The following is a 19,190-nucleotide window of genomic DNA, read 5'->3' as shown; positions in this document are numbered from 1 at the left end:
TTTAGGAAAACAATACAGTTTATGTCTGTATAAACACTGAGGAAAAAATGAACTTTTTTAATAAAAGACAAAGTGAAAATTATATTTAAAAAAAAATACATTACTGTACATCTCAGAAGAAAGTAACTTTTGAACACAACCTTCAAAGAACATAAACTTTTACATCCAACTTAGTGGAAATAGATTCAGTGTAAAATTAATTAAGTGTTTGATCGTCAAGTTAAATAAACAAAAACTTTCCACTGAATTACAAGCGTTGTGTAATTATTATACAGTTTTATATAATAAACAAAATATGAGTCCATGCTCACAATTTGTTAACAGTTTCAATGAGATTGCTGGTGTTGTCACAGCTTAGATCTGAAGAAGGCTGAGCCTTCACTGAAATGTGTTGCGCTACAAATGCCCATCGATTAAGTCTTTGTTCGTGTCCTTCATCTCTCAGAGGTGACTTCATGGCTCCGTTGTCTTCACTTGTGACGTTCTCTGATCTCGTTGCTTCATGTGGGGCTCTGTAGGACGTTATTTTCCGTAATGTGCCCCTTTCCCCAGTCTTAGCCATTCTCTCCAGGGGGCCTGCACTTTGTCCGTATTACTGTCTGAACTCCACGAGGAGGAAGAGGAGAGCTGGCGCGTCCAGGTGGAGGCCGTCCTGCTGGGCCGTCGGAAGAACGCCAGGCCGTTGGAGGTGGGCTTCTTCTGCGGCTGCTCCGTCTGCTGCTGCGACTTCAGCTGCTGGTTGATGACGATCTGGATGTCGTCCTGAGGCGAAGGAAGGACGGAGCGGGTGAGCAGGACAGAATTCACAAACTGTGATAAATTGAGATTCTCTCAGTTTTCTTATCCGTCATTAAAATGATCTCAACACTCTTTTAGACTTTTAGCATATTAAAGACTGTCTGCAGTGTCAGGAACAAGCAACTAATGTTTGGAGTGCTGCTTTCCTGACTGCACTGGGTCAAGTATAAAGTTTGATGACAGAAAGGATCCTAGTTTTTTATGAGTCGGCCATTTTGTTCCCTTTGAGCATTAAACCAGGTTTCTATGGTAAATGGTATGTGTACACCCCCATGCTAATAAACAAAGAGTATTTATTAATGTCTTTTTTGAAAAAAATCAAGTAATTAAATGAGATACACATACACTTTCAATTTCCCTTGCTAATTTCCTCAGATGTGAAAATTGGAAATGCATTTTTAAGGTTTTTACAACATTTTTGATCCCAAACAATTTGTTTTAAAATTTTTTTTTTCAAAAATATGTTTTGGGTTTGAACCAATAAGCTTCGACATGCAGAAAGTCACAATTTCAAAAGTTACTTTCATGTTTGAATCACTATAAATTAGTCTTTTAATCCGAATAAAGAATCTAAATCACAGAAAATAAAATCAGTGTTTTAGTATAGATGTTATCAAGATGCTCAGACGGGGCAGCAGATGGCTCGGCTCAGCAACTCATGGACTCCTGCTGCTCATATCCCCCAAAACTGTTGGGAAATAAATGTCTGTCCCTTGAGCCCCACTGAGGACATGTGGAGAGACTTCCAAATACATGTTGTTGCTTCGACAGTACAGCAGATATTAAAACACATTTTTTTGGAGCTGAGCTGACATTAGAAAGAGTCAAAACTGAAGACAAGCTGACCTGCCAGGCCTCCAGCTCCTGCGACAGCTCCAGCTTACGTTGGATGGCGTCTAATAACTGGTTGTTCAAACACATCATGTCGTTTTTGCTTCGCACCAATTCAGCCTCCATCAAATTTTTCCTGTTGAGAGATAAAACAAAATGCTTCTAATAAATGAGGATCAGATTTGCCGCAACGTAACAGCTGCAAGAATAAGCAATAACAATTGCCAATTAGGCAACTTATTAATGGAGTTGATTGCATCAGATTTTATTTATGGGACTCTAAGCAAAGGGGGAAGTGAATTTCAATATGTTTTAGGTTTTATTTGCAAATAAGCTTGTACCCTTAAGTACTCCACAATGCAAAGTCCCAATAAAATATGTTCCAAGTTTAGGTTGTGACGTGGCAAACTGTGAAAAGGTTTAGCAGCTACGGATATTTTTGCAAAGCACTTTATGTAAACTGCAAACTATCTGAATATGAATACTTTAACAATTATGAGTTGCGTACTTGGCGATAGCATCATCCCGATCTCTGATGGCCTGATGGACGAAGTCCTTTTGATCTTGTATGCTCTGCAGCTTCTGCAGCAACTCGGCATTCTCCTGCTGCAGCTGGATGTTCTGCAGCAAGAAGACAGAATAACAAAAAGCTAAGCAAAACCACATTACCCCAAAATCTTATCATGTGCTATGAAAGATTGTTTTCACTTGTAAATAAAATAAAGATTTTAAAGGCCGCATTAAACAAAGTAGCCAATGAGTATAACTGTATTCATACTGTTATATTAAGTTTTTATAAGTTAAGTCAGCTACTTTGGGCTGATGGTAAGAAAGAAGATTTAAAGTCTGTGCTGCAGCCCAGTTTTGATACAATAGGACGCCACAGGCAACGACCCGAGTTCTCTTCATTGCTGGTTACCTGATCCCTCAGCTCCTGCGCTGCGCTCAGATTCCCACAGTGATCGGCCGTCCCGCCGACAAAGGCCAGATTCACCTCCTAGACAGAAACAGACATTAGCAGAGAGATCAGGTGTCAGCCACGCATGAGCAACAGAAGGGGTTTCTGTGGCTTCGGCCTTCATGGGACGATACTCTGAAGGTGCGGCTGGTTATTTAATTACAGGACAAATGCAGCGAGACAAAGATTGACGACTGTATCTGCAAGATGGCAGCAAAAAGAAACTCTGTAAATTATCAACTGGGACAAATGAGAGGTGAACAGTGCTCACAAAAAATAATTCTCAAGAGGAAACTTTAAATATTTTCCGGAGAAAGACATTGATGGAAACTGATGTAATTTTATTCTTCTCCGGAAAACGTAAACTGTTCCGCCATAATTTTCTTTTTTCTTTTAGACTCAAAAGGGCAGGTTAAATATCAACATTTAAATAAGAAAGACTAAATGAACCGGATGGCTAAGGATGCACTTTTTACTTTGCTTCGTTCTGCATGCATCGCTTACCTCTGATAAAAGAGTAAAGGTAAACTTTTCACCTCAGCAGATTTATATTTTATCATAATGAGGTATTGTGTATGCTTCTCTAGTGCTGAACAAAGGATATAAAAATACAAACCTGACTTTCAGGTAGAGCATGCTTACCCATAAAGTGCAGCTCAAATGATTTACTGGATCATTCTTTATCTGATATATAGCCCTGTCTAGTGATTCTTTACTAATGAAAGTTGAGACAACTTTTTAAAAACAAAAAAAAAAAAAGTGAACTCATTTTGTCCTTTTTAGATTTGAACGAACAATGCAGCCTTTTGTTCCCATTTCCCTCTGCTGGCACTCACCTGGGAACTGGCTGACAGGGACTGGGCCGCTCCCTTCAGTCGGCGCATCAAAGCCTGCAGGTCGTCCTGCTGATCCGTGACGTCGGAGCTGCTGAGACCCCGGGTCAGAGGGAGGAGTAACTGGAGGATGGAGCCCATTTCTTCAGTCATCTGATATAAGGAGGCAGAGACAGAAACACGTCAATCTATCCTCAGTAAAAAGAGTTAGCGTAATCAAAACCGGTTCAAAAAAACTGGCCCAGCTTCTGGGAAGGCCAACATATTTGTGGTTTTCAAAATGAAACGTATCAAGGATGGTTTAATGGAAGTCAAAGCGGTTCAACAAATAAAAAAAAATAAAAAAACAAACAAAAAACTTCTTTGTTCTGTTTCCTTTCCGTCTGCTGTAGTCTCATGACTTGAGTGAATGAGTGACATCTGGTATTTACACAAAGGGAGGTGAGTGAGATTAGCTCATTTCTATTTTTACCTGAACTGGTGTCAGATGACTGGCCTGAATTTTATCATTCAAATGTCAGGCAACATTTTATAAAAAGAGACATGGCTGAAACAATAAAATGTTTCATCTGCCACCTCGGCTCATAAGCTTGAACAGAAATGAACTGATTCTTTAAAATGTTTGGGACATGAAAGCTGAAGAAAAAGAAAATAATAATAATGGAAATATTCCCACAATGCAGCGAGGAGAAACGAGAAGCAAAGTGAATGACGCACGAATCCAGGAACGTATTAGATCTTCCTGTTGTACTGATGTTTTAACATCAGGAGTGTGAAGACTCATCGACCTCATTCCCTTCTATGTTCAATCTCTCCACACAAAGACATTTTGACTGTGTTACACTGTCACATAGAACTTGTCATCTTCCCCCTTTCTGCGGGAAAAGAGCGACTGTGTTTTTCACCACAACATGTGTGTTGATTTCCTGAAGTCTCCCGTATCGACCGGGTTTCTCCATGATCTCACAGCTCAGGACTTTCAGGAAAGACATTAATATTCCGGGTATTACGTTTGCAAAGTTTTTGCTAAAAACACACTATGAGCGAAGCACTGCGGGCAGGAATGCTAGAAAAACAAACAGTGCAGGTACAGGGTGTTCAGTCCAAACAAAATGCTGGCATCTCTGTCAGTCAATATTTGACAAAATGTATTGTCTTGCAGTCGAGCACGATTGTGTTTACTGTAATTTTTAAAGAGAAGCTTTATGACTTCTGAGAAAAGGGCTTGTGTTTCTTTTCCCCAAGTATCTGTTTTTCTGGGAAAGTAAAATGTGTTTTAAGGCTCTTATAAGTTACTTAAAGATAAATAGTGTAAATAACTTTCAAACAAACTGAGATTTTTATCAGAAGGAGTTTTTATTTCTGTTTTGCATGTGAGCTTTTTAGCAAAATCTTCAACTGTGCTTTATAGTTTTGATTTATTTATATTTTACAAAGAATTTTCAAAAAACTCTCCCTAATTTTGTGTGCTAAACTGCTACAGACTGGGCTCAACACATTGTTGGTTTTCATTTTAATTTTAACTTGTCACAATGAAACTTTGAGTTAAAGTGAGACGGCACAGACTGCTACAGCTTCTTGCCTCTCTGTTCAATAAATTTTACAATACTCAATGACAAGCTCCGTTTATGAAGTAGCAGAACTATCAACAAGTCAAATCAAAACTAATGCTAACTTTCTTATGCTAAAGTTAGCATAAAACTTTAGCAAACAGCTCTAAAGAAAAACAGCAGCTGTAGCAACATGTGACCTTATTAGAGACTGAATAAGTTTGGAAACAATTAATATTTCAAGGTGATGCATTGTCAGAACACTGCAGTCGCTTTGAGTTGGAGACACGCATCAAAACTCCAGATGGAACAAAATATCTAAAACAGATACAAGATACATGTTGAACATGATTGTTGAAGGAGTCAAGTGCTACCAAATCAAAATGATAATGTTAGGTAATACTTGTGAAATTTAGCTTTATTACGCCTCACTTTAAAAACCTCGGTTTTTAAGTGAAAACCTTCTACTAATTTTATTAACTTTTTATAAACGTCTAAACTGAGACAAACGGTTCTAATCGTGACATCGACAGCAATGACACAGAGAGATAAGTCTGTATAAAATCTAATGCATGAAATTTTCCTCATTTTGATTGTTTTACTATACACAAAAAATTTAACTGATTAGTCAACATATACAGGATAATGCAGAAGTAGGTCTCTGCCTGAAATGGCCTTTAACACATTGTCTTCCAGCATTATTAGCACTTCCTAATAAAAGTACTAATAACAAAGTAGCAAAACAATAAAGTAGAAAGACTTTTAATTAAAAAGACAAGTCATTTCAAAGGATTGTTCCCAATTAGAACAATCACTTTCGATTTACTGAGAAGGTATTGAAGCATAAATAAGACGCCTGAGATGCTTTCGCCAGTCGTTCTCTTGCATAAGGATGGTTACCAAAGCTGAACTCTTGTACCTGTTCTTTGCTGATGCCCCAGTCTGCCGCCTCCAGCTCCGACAGCAAGGAGGCATCTAAGTGGGTCCTGCTGTCCTGCAGGGACACCTCCTCCTGCAGCTCCTCCACCTGAGCCTGAAGCTGCTGCGAGCGGTCCCGTGCCACCTCCACCTCCTGCCATGCTTCACGAAGCTTAACAAAAAATAACAACAATTTCTATCATTTTTTCGTAAAACTTGCAATTACAATATGAAAAGTGCAAAGTGGAAAAGAGTATGATTCTGTTTATTAAAGCTGCTCATGGTTTTTGCGTGACCTGTGCAAACATTCGTCTGAAGAGAAATCCTGTCGGGCTAGATTCCGGCTCTCAGCAAACGTGAAACCAAGTGAACACGTCAGGAATCCGGACTTGTCGGTGGAAGTTACAATAGCAGGGATGAGGTGATTGTTTAGCAATTCTTTCTACAATCCCATCGAAACCCAGGCAGCCAGGCAGAGCGCGGAGTGTCCCTTTATCACTGAGGCTTTTATTCATTCACCAGCAGCATCACAGTGATGTTTAATGTTGTTTACTTATCTAATTAACCCAATCAGGAGCGGTTTTATAGCTCCGAAGAAGGACGGACGCACTGTGTGTGTTTACCTGCTGGCTGTGCTGCTGGTCCAGTTGGTTGTGCTGGGCCAAACGTGTCTGTAAAGAGGCCAAACTGGCTCTGAGCTCAGCGTTTTCCTGACCGACACTCTCCAAGCGTCGCTCCAGCTCCTGCTCCTTCTGTGTGAGTCTCAACACCTGCACAAAAATGACAAAACAGATTTTTATCTAACCAGCTGATCCTCCTACAGCAACCGTACGTCTGAATCTACTGCAAAGTGAAACAGTGAGATGGTACAAAGGCAGTGAGGATTGAAGAGAAAAATGAAAAACAAAAGGATTTCTAGGATAAAAAATGGCTTATGAATAAATTTTGAGAATGGTTATAATGAATTATAAATACAGTTGCCATCTGAGTAACTGTATTCCACAAGCTTGTTGATGTGAATGTCATTGCAACTTGCTTCGAGACATCTATCCAAATTTTAAGAGTAAATGCGTGCATATTTGATTCTGCAAGTCCAAGGATGACAATAAATCCACTGTAAATTCAAAAAGGCTTCATTAAGAGCCCAACATGACAGTTTGAACTAATTGTCTTATATTTACGCTGAATAGTTTTTCCTGAGCTGCTGTTTGTTGCTCATGATACACGAAACAGAAACACATGGAGCAAACCGATAAACGTCAGGGCAGGTTGTTCTGGACACTCTGTCAGTGCGAGTAGAAAATAATTAGACCGCGTTATTAGCAGGAGTGCAACACTGAACTTGCTTTTATCATGTCTGCATTTACCTGCTCCTTCATGGCGCTGATCAGCTCCTCGTCCTGCTGCCGGTTGTGGCCTCCTTTCTGCTGGAGCTCCTGTTTCAGAGCCTGCAGCTCGCTGGACATGGCTCTCTCCACCTCCATTGCCTTGCAAGACAAAAACAAGATCGTTAAAAAACAGCTCAAGCACTTCAGAGGGCCAGCATTATGCATTTTCCAGGCACTTAGTGACATTTTGTAGCACAATCAAGTGACTGTGTTACCTTCAAACATGAAAAGAAATTTGACTTCAAATTGTGAAGTCTCTGTCTCTTCAAGAAGCTCCTGTTCTTTCGCAAATCTTCAGGATACCATCACAACGCTTCTCCATTTTCCCATTTCTAGAAGTGTTGAACTGAGAAGTAGTTTGCATGATGAGCTCAGCCAATGAGTAGCTCCACCAGGTGTTTGCTATTGGCTGCTGCTGCTAGTCTGAAGGAGCTGCGCTGCTCCGAGGAGGAAATAGTGGAAATAGTTGCCGCTTTGTGGGGGCAAAGGTCAAGGATTTCTCAAACGTGCGTGAAAGTTTCAAGGCAACACTCCAGGTATGTTTTTTATGTGGGAATGACTTAATGATGTAAAGCTCAAAAAAGTTGATTTTACATAATCCTGCCTACTCTAAACTACACCTCAACAAGAAGTTGCATGTCAGGTGATGAAAGAAATAGTTTTTTATAAGTTTGCATGATCCATGTAGATTTTTTAAAATAATGTTTGGACAGTTTAGATAGCTTTAAGATGCAAATAAAAGCTGTTTTACAATTTGGAAGTTTTTCCCTGGTCAAAATCTGATTGGACTGCAAAATCTGGACAGGAAAATAAACAGGCTGCAAAGTTCCTTAAAATTCTAACATCCAACATCAACAAAATTAAGCTCAGAGTACCATCTCTCTGAGTTGCACAGTATCTCCGTGGCGACCAAATATCCGCCCTGCTCCCCGCCTCCAGCCTCCCGTGTCCTGAACCCGGACCCTCGATTCCCCTTACTCAGCAGTTCGGCAGGAGCCTGTCAGGTCCCATCACCACCACATAATACCAGACGAAAGGCTGGCCTCGGCGGCAGGCTGAGCGCAGAGGCTTCTTGGTCCGCTTTGTGACATCTTCATGCCACATTGGACAGCCGTGGAGCAAGGGGGGGGGGGGGTAAACTTGGACACGACAGGGGCAAATGGGCTTCAGAGCGAGTGCAAAGAGGAAGTCAGGCTTAAACAGGAGAGGAAGCGTGATGAGAGCGAAGGAGACACTGATGGACAAAAACAAAACACGGCCCACAGAAGCAAAGTTGTAGTCTGGAGAGCAGCTAATAATGAATGTCTCGTCTCTCTGTCGTTTCACAAACGTGGGCCTCCTCCACAATAGAGACCCCAACACACTGACTAGCCATCAGCAAAAACACCAGAGTGAGGAGAACCCTTCTCTGGAAGAAGTATAAGGCCTCAGGTTTCCAGAGACATGGACCAGCTGACAACCGCAGCCACAGCCGACGCCACCCTGCAGGAAAGGTCGGCTCTCCCTCTGGGACGCGGGGATGTTTGGGTGAGAGAGGCAGCATCAAAACGGTCAAAGGAAAAGACAGATTTATATCATAAAAGTAGAACGGCTTCTGCTTTATGCCGTTTGCGAAGCTTGGTGTTGCCGACGGCGAGGGCAGAGGTCACGGAGGCTTTTGTAAGTCAGGCAGCCTCCTTTTCTAATAGCGGAAATCCACAGAGAGGGATTTATCACAGCTGTCTCATAAAACAGCGATCCACAGTCAGAGCTTGTGATCGCGCTGCAGCGAGTGGGAAACGAGAGGTGGAAAGGTGAACTGTGGGTCAATGTGAGGCCTGCAGAATGGAGCCCTGTTGGCCCAAATGTTGGAAATGCCTTTTGGGAAATAAAAATAAAGTTTATCTGCAACATAACTTGACCTCTCCCACATTGAGAAAAATAAATCTTTAAAAAATAATAATAATAAAAAAAAAACATATATAGTGTTTTTCTAAAGCAGCATGCTTTAAGAGTTTAAATAAAGAAATGAGGAAATTTTACACCCCCAAAATAATATTACTTTTAACAATGAAAAGTTGTCAGTGTTATAAGTTTTTTAAATCCAAAGTGTAGGTTTAAAACTTGTAGGGGTGACATCAAGGTTTCACAACAAATAATGACTTTATAACGTCTCAATGCAGGAAAAAAAGGATTAAATATATATTATTTTCTATTAAATCATAATTTTTTTATCTTAAAAGAAAAGTATATTATTAACTTCCATGGATGGTTATTATCCATCAGGAAAGCCTCTTTAGCAATACTTATAAAATAAAGTCTCTTTTTGGTCTGTGAAAAAACCCCTGATGATTACTCAAAGAACAGTGTTTAAAATTTAAAGTAGCTTTTAAATAAATGTAAGGGGTAACACATAATCAAATTTTTATTTAAAACTAAATAAAAATGCAGAAAAATGATGGAAAACTGAGCAAATTCCTTCACTGATTTACTACAAATGTTTTTTGGATTACTTCACTCATGGATAAAAACTCTTTTAGGATTCTGCAGAATAAAATCTTAACTTTTTGTCACAATTTCAAACAGTGAGGATAATAATCAAAGACTGGTGTGGAAAACTAATAAATAAATAAATAAATAAAGGGAATAATGTTAAACTAACAGAGACATCCTGAATGAAAACCATAAAGACATAAATGTTTATTTCAGATTAGTTATCCATTTTGACATCCTGTGCACTGCTATGTCTTTTATTCCATCTCATTTGAATTCATTTTTTAACCCTTGTTTTGGATGTATACGGCAGGTCATGCGCTCATTCATATAGCATTACTACCGTTTTCAATATGGGTTTGTGTTAACATAATTAGAACAATAGAAAGTCAATAAACATGGGATAGTCAGGACGACTGGAGGAAAACTGGACCGGTGTCACTGAGTTTGAGTGGATCTGATCTGTTAATAACCTCAGTTCTTTCAGAAACTGAATATCTCCAGCCTGCCATCATAAACAGGCTGCAGGCTGGTATTTCTCATCAACTGTAGCCAAGTTCACGTTCAAGTTTCCAATGAAGTTCCTCCTTTTCCATCCCGAGAAGAAAATGTCAAAACCTCCTCTTGCTTCTGAATTACTTTTCATGTTTTAGCTTGATAAAGACTGACAAGAAAATTCCCACTAATGCGAATGATGCAATTAGAAACAAACGGATGCATCAGGCAGACTGCAGGACCATTAATGTGATTAAATCCTGGCAGCGCTCAGTTCTCCCTCATGTTCAAGCTGTCCCTCTCTGGATCTGGACCTGCTGTTTATCCACTCACTTCTGAACTCTGTGTGGACATTTTCCGTTCTCTGTGTTGTTTTTAAGCTGCTGCTTCCAGTAAAATCTTAAAAGACCAGATGGAACGTTTTCTCAAGCCACCAAACTGAAATAGTTCATCCTAAACACGCCGTCCCCACAGTGAAACACGGTGGTAGCCACATCATGATGTGGAAGCGCCTTTCTTCCATAGGGAGAGGGGAACTGTCACAATCAGAGTTGATTAAAATAAAAAAAGATGGATGAAACTCAATCCTGGAAGAAAACCTGTCAAAACGGACAACAACTTCACTGAAACGGTCCAGTCAAAGTCCACGTCTAAATCTATCTGAGGATGTACAACCATTTCCAATTATTTTCTTCATAAGACATGAATGAGCTTGAGTGATTTGGCAAAAAAAAAAAAACCACCATAAAAAGCATTTAGCATGTCAACACTCTCCACTTTCAGCTGTGACTCAAGTGAAAGGCGGTTCAACAAACTCCCAAAACAAAAACATGCATAACTTTTGAGAATAAGTAGTCTCTGTGCCCCCAGTTAATAATTATGAGCCATTTAGTTTTGTTCAATTGCATAAAAAGCTCATAAAACTCATTGAAGTCTTAAAGTAACAAAATGAAAACAGTTTAAAAGGACAATTAATTTCCTGGCAAGGGACTTTATGAAATCCAGCCACAATCAGAACGGTTGCTGTGTTTCTCTCTTCAGGAGGTCTCAACACACTGACATTTCATTTGTAGAGGTGATTATTGTCCTGATTCTGAAACACAATGATTACTACTAAAGAAAATAGAGAAATTTGATCAATCTACCGTCTTCTGAAAGAACTCCTTGGCTTCATGCATTTTAATGCCTGGGATACGAGGAAAGAAGAAAATTGTATTGTTTTTGGGTTTGCAGATAATAAGTCAACCTTTCTGGACTTAACAGGCCACCAGTCTGCAAGCTGCAATTAAAAAATAAAAAAAACATGACAAATAGCCATGACTCACCCGAGCGGGCAGCGGCGGTCGGCTTCACCACGTCTGACCACCAAACGTTCAACACAAAGCTCCTCTCCAAAGTAGTTCCACCGACCTGTTCGCTTCGGTTTCTGACATTTTACCAGCAACACAGAGCTAATAACTATGAATGACTCCTGCCAGGAAGTGACACTTCCTTCACTTCTCTCTCTCTCTCTCTCCTAAAGCAGCTCAGAGAGTTGAGCTTTTTTTTAATCTAAATTGACTTTTTCCTGAACTTTAAGGGAGTCTGTTGATTCCCAGCAGTGGAGGAGTTCCTAGATTATTTGGACCTTGACTTCTGGGAGGGTTTAGCTCCCGTTTGGATTCATTTTTAACTTTTGAGGCAGATTTCACAACAACACAAAGGAGCAGGTCTGTTAGGCGACCGGTCGAGTGGAACGCAACATTTTCACAAATGTTTCAGAGAACACGACATGTTTTCCAAGGCTGGAAAATTACTCAAGGTTGTCCAGCTGGGGGATCCAGTCGGCTCCTCCTGGTTCACTGATAAGAAGCCGTAAAATGTGTCAGACCTCATTTTTGTGCTCTGGGAGGGGTTTTTTCTGTGAGATGAGAAACCGAGGATGATAAATGTTTGGCTTGAACGCATGCAGGATGAAGGACCCGAGTCAGCTGGATGCCGTCACTGAATCACTTGTGATGTCAAGCAAGTTTTCGAGTTAAAACTTAACTTTGTGTAACTCCATTAACTTAAAACACTAAACAGACTAAAGAGTTAATAGGGATTGTTTGGGACAACTTTGGGGAAACTGATACATATCCCTGAGCCTGATGGATTTAGAGGAAAGGCTTTAGTTATTTTTTATAGTATCTTAAAAACACACACACACACACACACACACACACACACACACACACACACACACACACACACACACACACACACACACACTTCAAGAGTTGGAATCTTTGAAATGGCTACAAAAGTCACTGAAACTGGATTTCTTGTGCATTTATTTTTGTAAAGCGACACCAGCAGCAGTCAGATACAGTCTAATCTCCCCTCCCCGTCTGAAATCAAGTCACGGCATTAGCTTTCACTCCCCTTCTTATTTACATATTATTTCCATCCTGTTCAACACCAGAACAGATCTTCCGCAGCATGCCAAAAGAAAAAAAAAAGAAAAAAGAAGAAAGACCCAGCTACTGACAAAGTCTCTCCTGCATATACGGTTCTTGTTAGAAGTCTAAATAAACGTCCATTTTAGTATTTTAATGATGTTTCAGACCATTTTTATTGCAGCTAATAATGATTACAAGACAAATGCCCGCAGTTTGGATCCAGAACTCTAAAGTTCTGAAACACCTGGAACATCAGCGTATGTAAACTTCTGACTCTTCTGGTTCTGGACAGACCTCACTCTAAGTGCAGAGAGTCTCAGCTTAACGCTAAGACAGTTCAGACTCAGTCAGACTGACACACAAGCAGCTTAGTTTCATACAATCGGATCAGATTACACTCCAGTTATGCGGTTCGGCCCAGACGGCCTGAAGAAGTGGATCCGTCGTAGCCGTCGCGGCCACAAGGATTTGTTTTTTCTGTTGGACTCACAGTTCTGAGCTCCTCCCTGAGACGCTGCGTCTGCTCGCCGTGCTCCAGGTGCAGCCGGCCCTTGTCCCTCTCGGCCTCGCTGAGCGCCCGGGTCAGCTGCTCCACCTGGGCGCTCAGCTCCCTCACGTCCCGCTCCAGCTCTCCCACCTGGCTCTCCCACTGGGACTGGCAGCCCTCCAGCTTCAGTCGCAGCTCATGACGCCCCTGCTCCAGCTCCTGCAGGAGGAAACGAGGCGGAAGGTGAACAGGTGGCGGCAGGAACATCAGCTCCAAAATCATCGAGTCATTCATGCTCTTCATCCAGGGTGTGTGCATAGCTTTTTTGTTTTTTTGATCATTTAAATCACAGGTGTCAAACTCCAGTCCTCGAGGGCCGGTGTCCTGCAACTTTTAGATGTGCCTCTGCTGCACCACACCTGAATAGAATAATTAGGTCATTAGCAGGACTCTGGTGAACTTACCTACACAAGGAGGAGGTAATTAAGCCATTTCATTCCAGTGTTTTGTACCTGTGGTACATCTAAAAACTGCAGGACACCGGCCCTCGAGGACTGGAGTTTGACACCCCTGATTTAAATCATCCCAGAAAGCATTACTGCATGAAATACTACAGTACAAACAAAAAGTAAACGTAAAAACTAAACAAATGCTCTTTTATTGTCTTTATATATTTAAGTAATGTTCTTCTTTCTCCATCTTTTTGATAAAGTTTTGATAAACTGTAAAACAGCTGAAACACTGGGTGCCTTTAAATCTCAACTTAAAATCCACCTGTTTAGAGTTGCTTATGGCTAAATTAGGGTTAGAGACCACGACAGCAAAATGTCTTTGATGTCTTCGATGTTTTTATCTTTACTTTTTATGATTGAGGGTCATTGCGCGCACAGAAAAACCCTGTAAATTCTAGACTCTAACAGGTAAAAATAGTGCACAAAAATCCGTGTAGGACGGCGAAGTCCTAGCGCAAAAATTCGCATGTCAGGTGGACGGAGCCTGGTGCTGCAAGGTTGGAGACCTTGTCCTGTTAGGCGACAGGGCCTGGATAATACCCGTGTTAAACGGAGTCCGGCGATGACAGGCGCTTAAATTCTGTAACAAAAGTATGTTTTTATCTTTTCCTATTCTTTTCTTTTTCTTACAGTTTATTCAATGTCACATGCTGTTTTTATTTAGTTTTTTTTTTAATTATGTAAAGCACCTTGAAATGCCTTGCTGCTGAAATGTGCTGTACAAATAAAATTTGACTGATTGATTGAAATGAAGAGCCTCCAAATTGTTTCAAGTTTTTCCATATTGCTCTTCAATACACAAGTAATCCTATCTGGTGGAAGAGTGGATGTAATTTGTAGTATCCATTGATTTATGGGACTTCATCCAGTATAGTCATCTACTATCAGTAGCTCTATATCTGAGTGAATCTGTTTGTTCTGTATCATTGTGTCTCACAGGTTAGGAGCCCAGACAGAAACAGCTCAGAGCCCATAATCAAATTTTCTCATCGCCACTTTCATCTCTCCCCCAAAAAAGTATGTGTTTTGGTTTGAAGGTACATGACTTTCCAGTGGCGATAAATACCCACAATTTAAGTCTAGAGAAAGTGTTCTTTATATTTTTATATATATATATATATATATATATATATATATATATATATATATATATATATATATGTATGTTTTTTTTTCTGCAGGGCCAGTTAAACATATCAATCTGTGAGTTTTTACGTTGGACTGACTCCAATACTTTACAATTATTTTTGCTGTTGCTCTTTGTATCCAACAGGGGATACAGTTACATCATATCTGAACAGGGCTTCAGATACAAGTGTGAGATTTCATGCAACAAAACACCTGGCACATGGGAACAGCGCCCCTCCTCACGGTCTGACTATAACACCGACTAGCTGTTGCACAAGAAACGTTTACCATAAGAGAGAAGTACAGAACAGTTTGGCAGCGTTTTTCCCTCTCACTTTGCAGCGTGTGGCATGGGAATCAGTTCCGTGTTGACATTTCAGTCGGACAGAAAAGCTTGTCCAGTTACCGAAACTGAGAGTGATTGTTTTGTCTTTTTAGAGAGAACAAATGGGCGGAAACCCGATTTTTCTTACACACAAGTAAAACAACTTATAGGGGGAAAAGTTAACCTTTATTGTGCATTTTACAAAGATGGGACATAAACTTGGAGCACTTTTCAGAAGAAGTGAATGGATTTTTCATGAATTTGGCAGATGGCATTAATATAACCATTTACTTGCAATTCTGTTCATTCAACCCAGTTTAATCTGTTCCTCTGTGTTTATCGCTCTCTTTAAAACAGAAGACTTTTCCCTCCGAGCTGTGAAAACTTATTATCCCAGTTACCCGCCCACCTAAAACGCAAACTTTTTACGCAGCACATTTCTCCAGTTATACATTTCGCTAATTATACCCCTTTGGTTAATTAAATCCTGTTTGAAACGCATAAAAAAGAGAAAAAACAGAAATCTGTTTTTTGCCCCTTACCTCCAGCTTGTCGGTGAACTGTTCATGAAGCTTGTCGCTCTGCTCCTTCAGCTGACGGTTTTCCAAGAGCAACGCGTTTCCCAGCTGCGCTGCCAAAATAACCTCTTCCTCCTTTTGTTTCAGAGCAGCCAGGAGTTCAGAGGGGTCCTGGTAATCTGTTATTTCCTCCGCTCCATAGTCAAAGTAGAAGTCCTCCTCCAGCTCTAGTTTCTTTGGCTTGAAGCTCCACTCGCGCAGCCGCTCCATGACTAACGCGATCGCTGTTTTTTCCCCCTGCTATAAATGAAACACTGATTCTGGTTCTTGTTCTAAAAATGCAGAGAATAAAAGCGCAGAGCTGCTGCCATTCATCGATGGTCCTTGAGAGCAGCTCCCGTGTCTGGATCACAGTGGGGACTCTGCGGGGAAAGTAGTGCCAGCAGCAACGATTGTTTGGTCTCCAGGGGGCGTGGCTCCGCTCACCTGAGCGGCTGCCTCCGCCCCGCCCAGACAGACACCTGTCCTCCTCTCCGGGCCCTGCTGGTGTCATGACTCCTCATCATGGAAACATGACAGCTCCTGATTGAGACTCGGACATGCAGAAAAACACGTTTTTTGCGGTGCTTTCCCCCCCTGCCTGTTGAGTTAATTTGAGTTTATGTAAAGCTCCGACTCAAACAACAGCGATGACTCCACAATGTTGATTCAAATGACTATTTAGTTCACTATTTCTGCTACACACCAATATAAAGCAAAACATATTCGTTCATATTCTACCTAATGTTCTTGTATTATATGTTAAAAACCCATCTATTTTACTCGGCTTTCAACTCCAGCGGGATCTAGTTTTAAATTGTATGTTGGTTGGTTGGTTTGCTTTTAAACTGTAAGAGTTTTTATTTTTTTATATTTATTTATTTATTTATTTATTTATTTATTTATTTATTTATTTATTTATTTATTTATTTTAATTGTTATGTTGTGTTTTAATGTACTTTGTATCAGCTGTTTTAAAGTGCTTTACAAATAAAGTTGGTATGGTATGGTATGTGTTTAAAGCTGATTTTGATTAATAACATGTCTGCGCACCATAAACTGTACTTTGTCTCTCAACCTGTAATTGTTTTTCTTTACTTTGCCACAAGAATGTAATGTTTTTTCATGCTTGTTTGTTGTTTTATTTTCCTTTTAATTGTGTAAAGCACTTTGAATTGCAGTGTTGCTGAAAATGTGAAATGTAAATATATTTAATAAATCTATATGGTGAGCATTTTTCAGATATGTAGAGTACTAAAGGAGTGATTATAACTTCTCACTTACTCCCTACAGCTGACCTTAAGGAACCCCTGAAATTCAGGACATTTGCTGAAAACAAGAGGAAGATTTTAAAAATGACCTAGTCAAAGTCTGGATCTGAAGCCAAACAGATGTCGAATGTCTTAAAACAGGCTGTTTGTGCTTGAAACCTTTATGATATTGCTGAATCAGAACCTACGCTATAAAATGCATTGCCCTTAATAAGTTAAATAATCATTCATAAAATGCATGTTATGCTTCCTCTGGCTTTCTTTCTTTGATATAAAATTATTTTTGATGATTTGAAAAGGTTAAGCATATGTCACGTAACGGATCATTAAGAAATTTCTACAGATTTTTTATTTTTTCTTAAACCAATAAACAGGTGTTTTGTCATAGTCCTTGCTATAAAGAGTCTGTTTTGGGAGATTTCTGACTGCCTCAGAGGGGGAGTGTGTGCCCCTCTTTGTCTAGACGCTCTTCAGAGGTTAAAGGTCATCATCCGTAAGCTTTCCTGCAGCAGGAACCGGTGTCTGGGGAATAAGAGACAAAGCATCCTGACGCATGGCAGAGCCTCATAGTCAGCGAAGCCACAGCTTCTGTACATATGGTATCAGCAAACATAGAGGGACTGTACGTCAGCGCTCACTATTGTCTCCATTGTTCCTGTTGATGTGCCACCAGTGTGATGGGCTGTTTAACAGAACGCCTGCTGTGAAATCCTGCAGGGCTTAACAATACATGCAGGCAAAGCTAATAAAGCCCTCGGGTTCATACATGTGCTCATACAGCCAGACATGAGAAGGAGAAGGAGCCGTCTGATTAAAGCTAATAAACGTGAACTACTTATACAAAAACGTTGCAGCACACAGACGCCGCCTTCTTCTAGGTCAGACCGATAAGGCCAGTTCTACGTGTGTTCCAGATTATCTGTGGTGAGAAAGTGCAGAAGGAGGCAGGAAAGGTGGCCTTGAAGCAAATCTGACAACCATAAAATCCTCAGAGGGAGGTGATAATGGCAGCCTCTTCACATCACGCTCTGTGACACCAAGCGTTTGGCCACCTCCACGTTATCAGCAACACATGACGCAATGGTGAGAGAGCGCAGGGTCGTAAAGACTAATTAAAGCCAAGAGAACATTTACAGAGCCTATTAAACAGATTTTGGGTGGGTTTATGTCATCGTTTACTAAGTCAGAAAAAACTATTTGACTTGGGATCATAATTTCAGCTAAGTCACACTGTATGAGGTCATCCTTCCTGCATGACATGCGTTGTCATGTTTAGCTCTTCTTTCTTAAATGAATGATTCTACATGAACCATGAGGGCTAATGGGAACAGGCAGTAACTGAACTAATAATAGTTTGTTATTGTTGTTAAACCCTCAAACAGGATGAAAACCAGCCGTCACAAAGAGGGCCGATGATGAAAAAAAGACAAGAACAGGCTGCACAATTTTTCAGGGCTCTGATTGTTTTTTATTTTACTTTCGAAACAGATTTTTGATATAGCAGATCTCACTAGTCTCAGTTTTTGGCACCAAGGTCACATATCCAGCAGCTTAGGCTTTTAAAAATCACAGTCCAACCCTACTCTACACGACCAAGTTTAGGAGATTCATACACAAAGCATTCACAAGTTAATATACACCCTTTACATCTAACATTGTCTTACATACACCCCAGATATCTCAATTAACAGATTAAACATACAAAACAAACTGAGTAAAATCAAACCAGTTTGATTTGACTAGCTAAGGATTCCCATTCCTTATGTGGGAATCAGTCTATTTCCTTAAACAGCTTTTGTTTGTTTGTTCCAGTAAGGAAAAGGATTAGGGAATTCTTTCCAGCTGAAGTCATTAGGCTGTGATCATGTGTGCACTCCACTGATCTAGCCTTCAGAAACTTGACCCATCAAAGACAAAGAGAATAGTGGTCTTCAAAATTAAAACAAACCTGTCAGCCAATGTGTGTGCTTTGCATATACATATATATATATATATAAATTCTATAAAATATATTGGATCTTCTTATTATGCAATAAGTTAGTTAAGAGATGTAACAAAAATGAGAAAAATTTAAATATTTTGTTAAACAAAATAGCAACTGTCATTACACTGAACTGGTTTGAAACTATTGTGTATTTCAAAAAATATAAAGTTGACTCAAACTTTGCTGGAGAAGAGTGTGCACCTAATAAATAACCATCTGTTAAGACAGGAAGTGACAGACGTTTACCAAAGCATAGCAGAGAG

The 19,190-nt window shown here is 40.1% G+C and overlaps 1 protein-coding gene across 1 annotated transcript; it reads right to left on the bottom strand.

Annotated features, from left to right (window-relative positions):
- On the bottom strand, window positions 1-16,072 carry LOC106927288 (BICD family-like cargo adapter 1). The gene is made up of 10 exons (XM_015002764.2): window positions 15,658-16,072; window positions 13,154-13,369; window positions 7,256-7,375; window positions 6,512-6,658; window positions 5,890-6,060; window positions 3,424-3,573; window positions 2,549-2,626; window positions 2,138-2,250; window positions 1,645-1,765; window positions 1-762 (listed from the first exon to the last, which is right to left on the bottom strand). Exons 1-10 carry the CDS (start codon window positions 15,901-15,903, stop codon window positions 523-525), a joined length of 1,602 nt encoding a protein of 533 aa, XP_014858250.2. The 5' UTR covers window positions 15,904-16,072; the 3' UTR covers window positions 1-522.
- Window positions 16,073-19,190: the final 3,118 nt, after the last annotated feature.

Source organism: Poecilia mexicana, unplaced genomic scaffold (assembly GCF_051168715.1).
Source record: "Poecilia mexicana isolate PSO_F unplaced genomic scaffold, ASM5116871v1 scaffold_13, whole genome shotgun sequence".
In the NCBI taxonomy this organism is placed as follows: Eukaryota; Metazoa; Chordata; class Actinopteri; order Cyprinodontiformes; family Poeciliidae; genus Poecilia; species Poecilia mexicana.
This window is presented reverse-complemented; position numbering and strand designations above follow the sequence as displayed.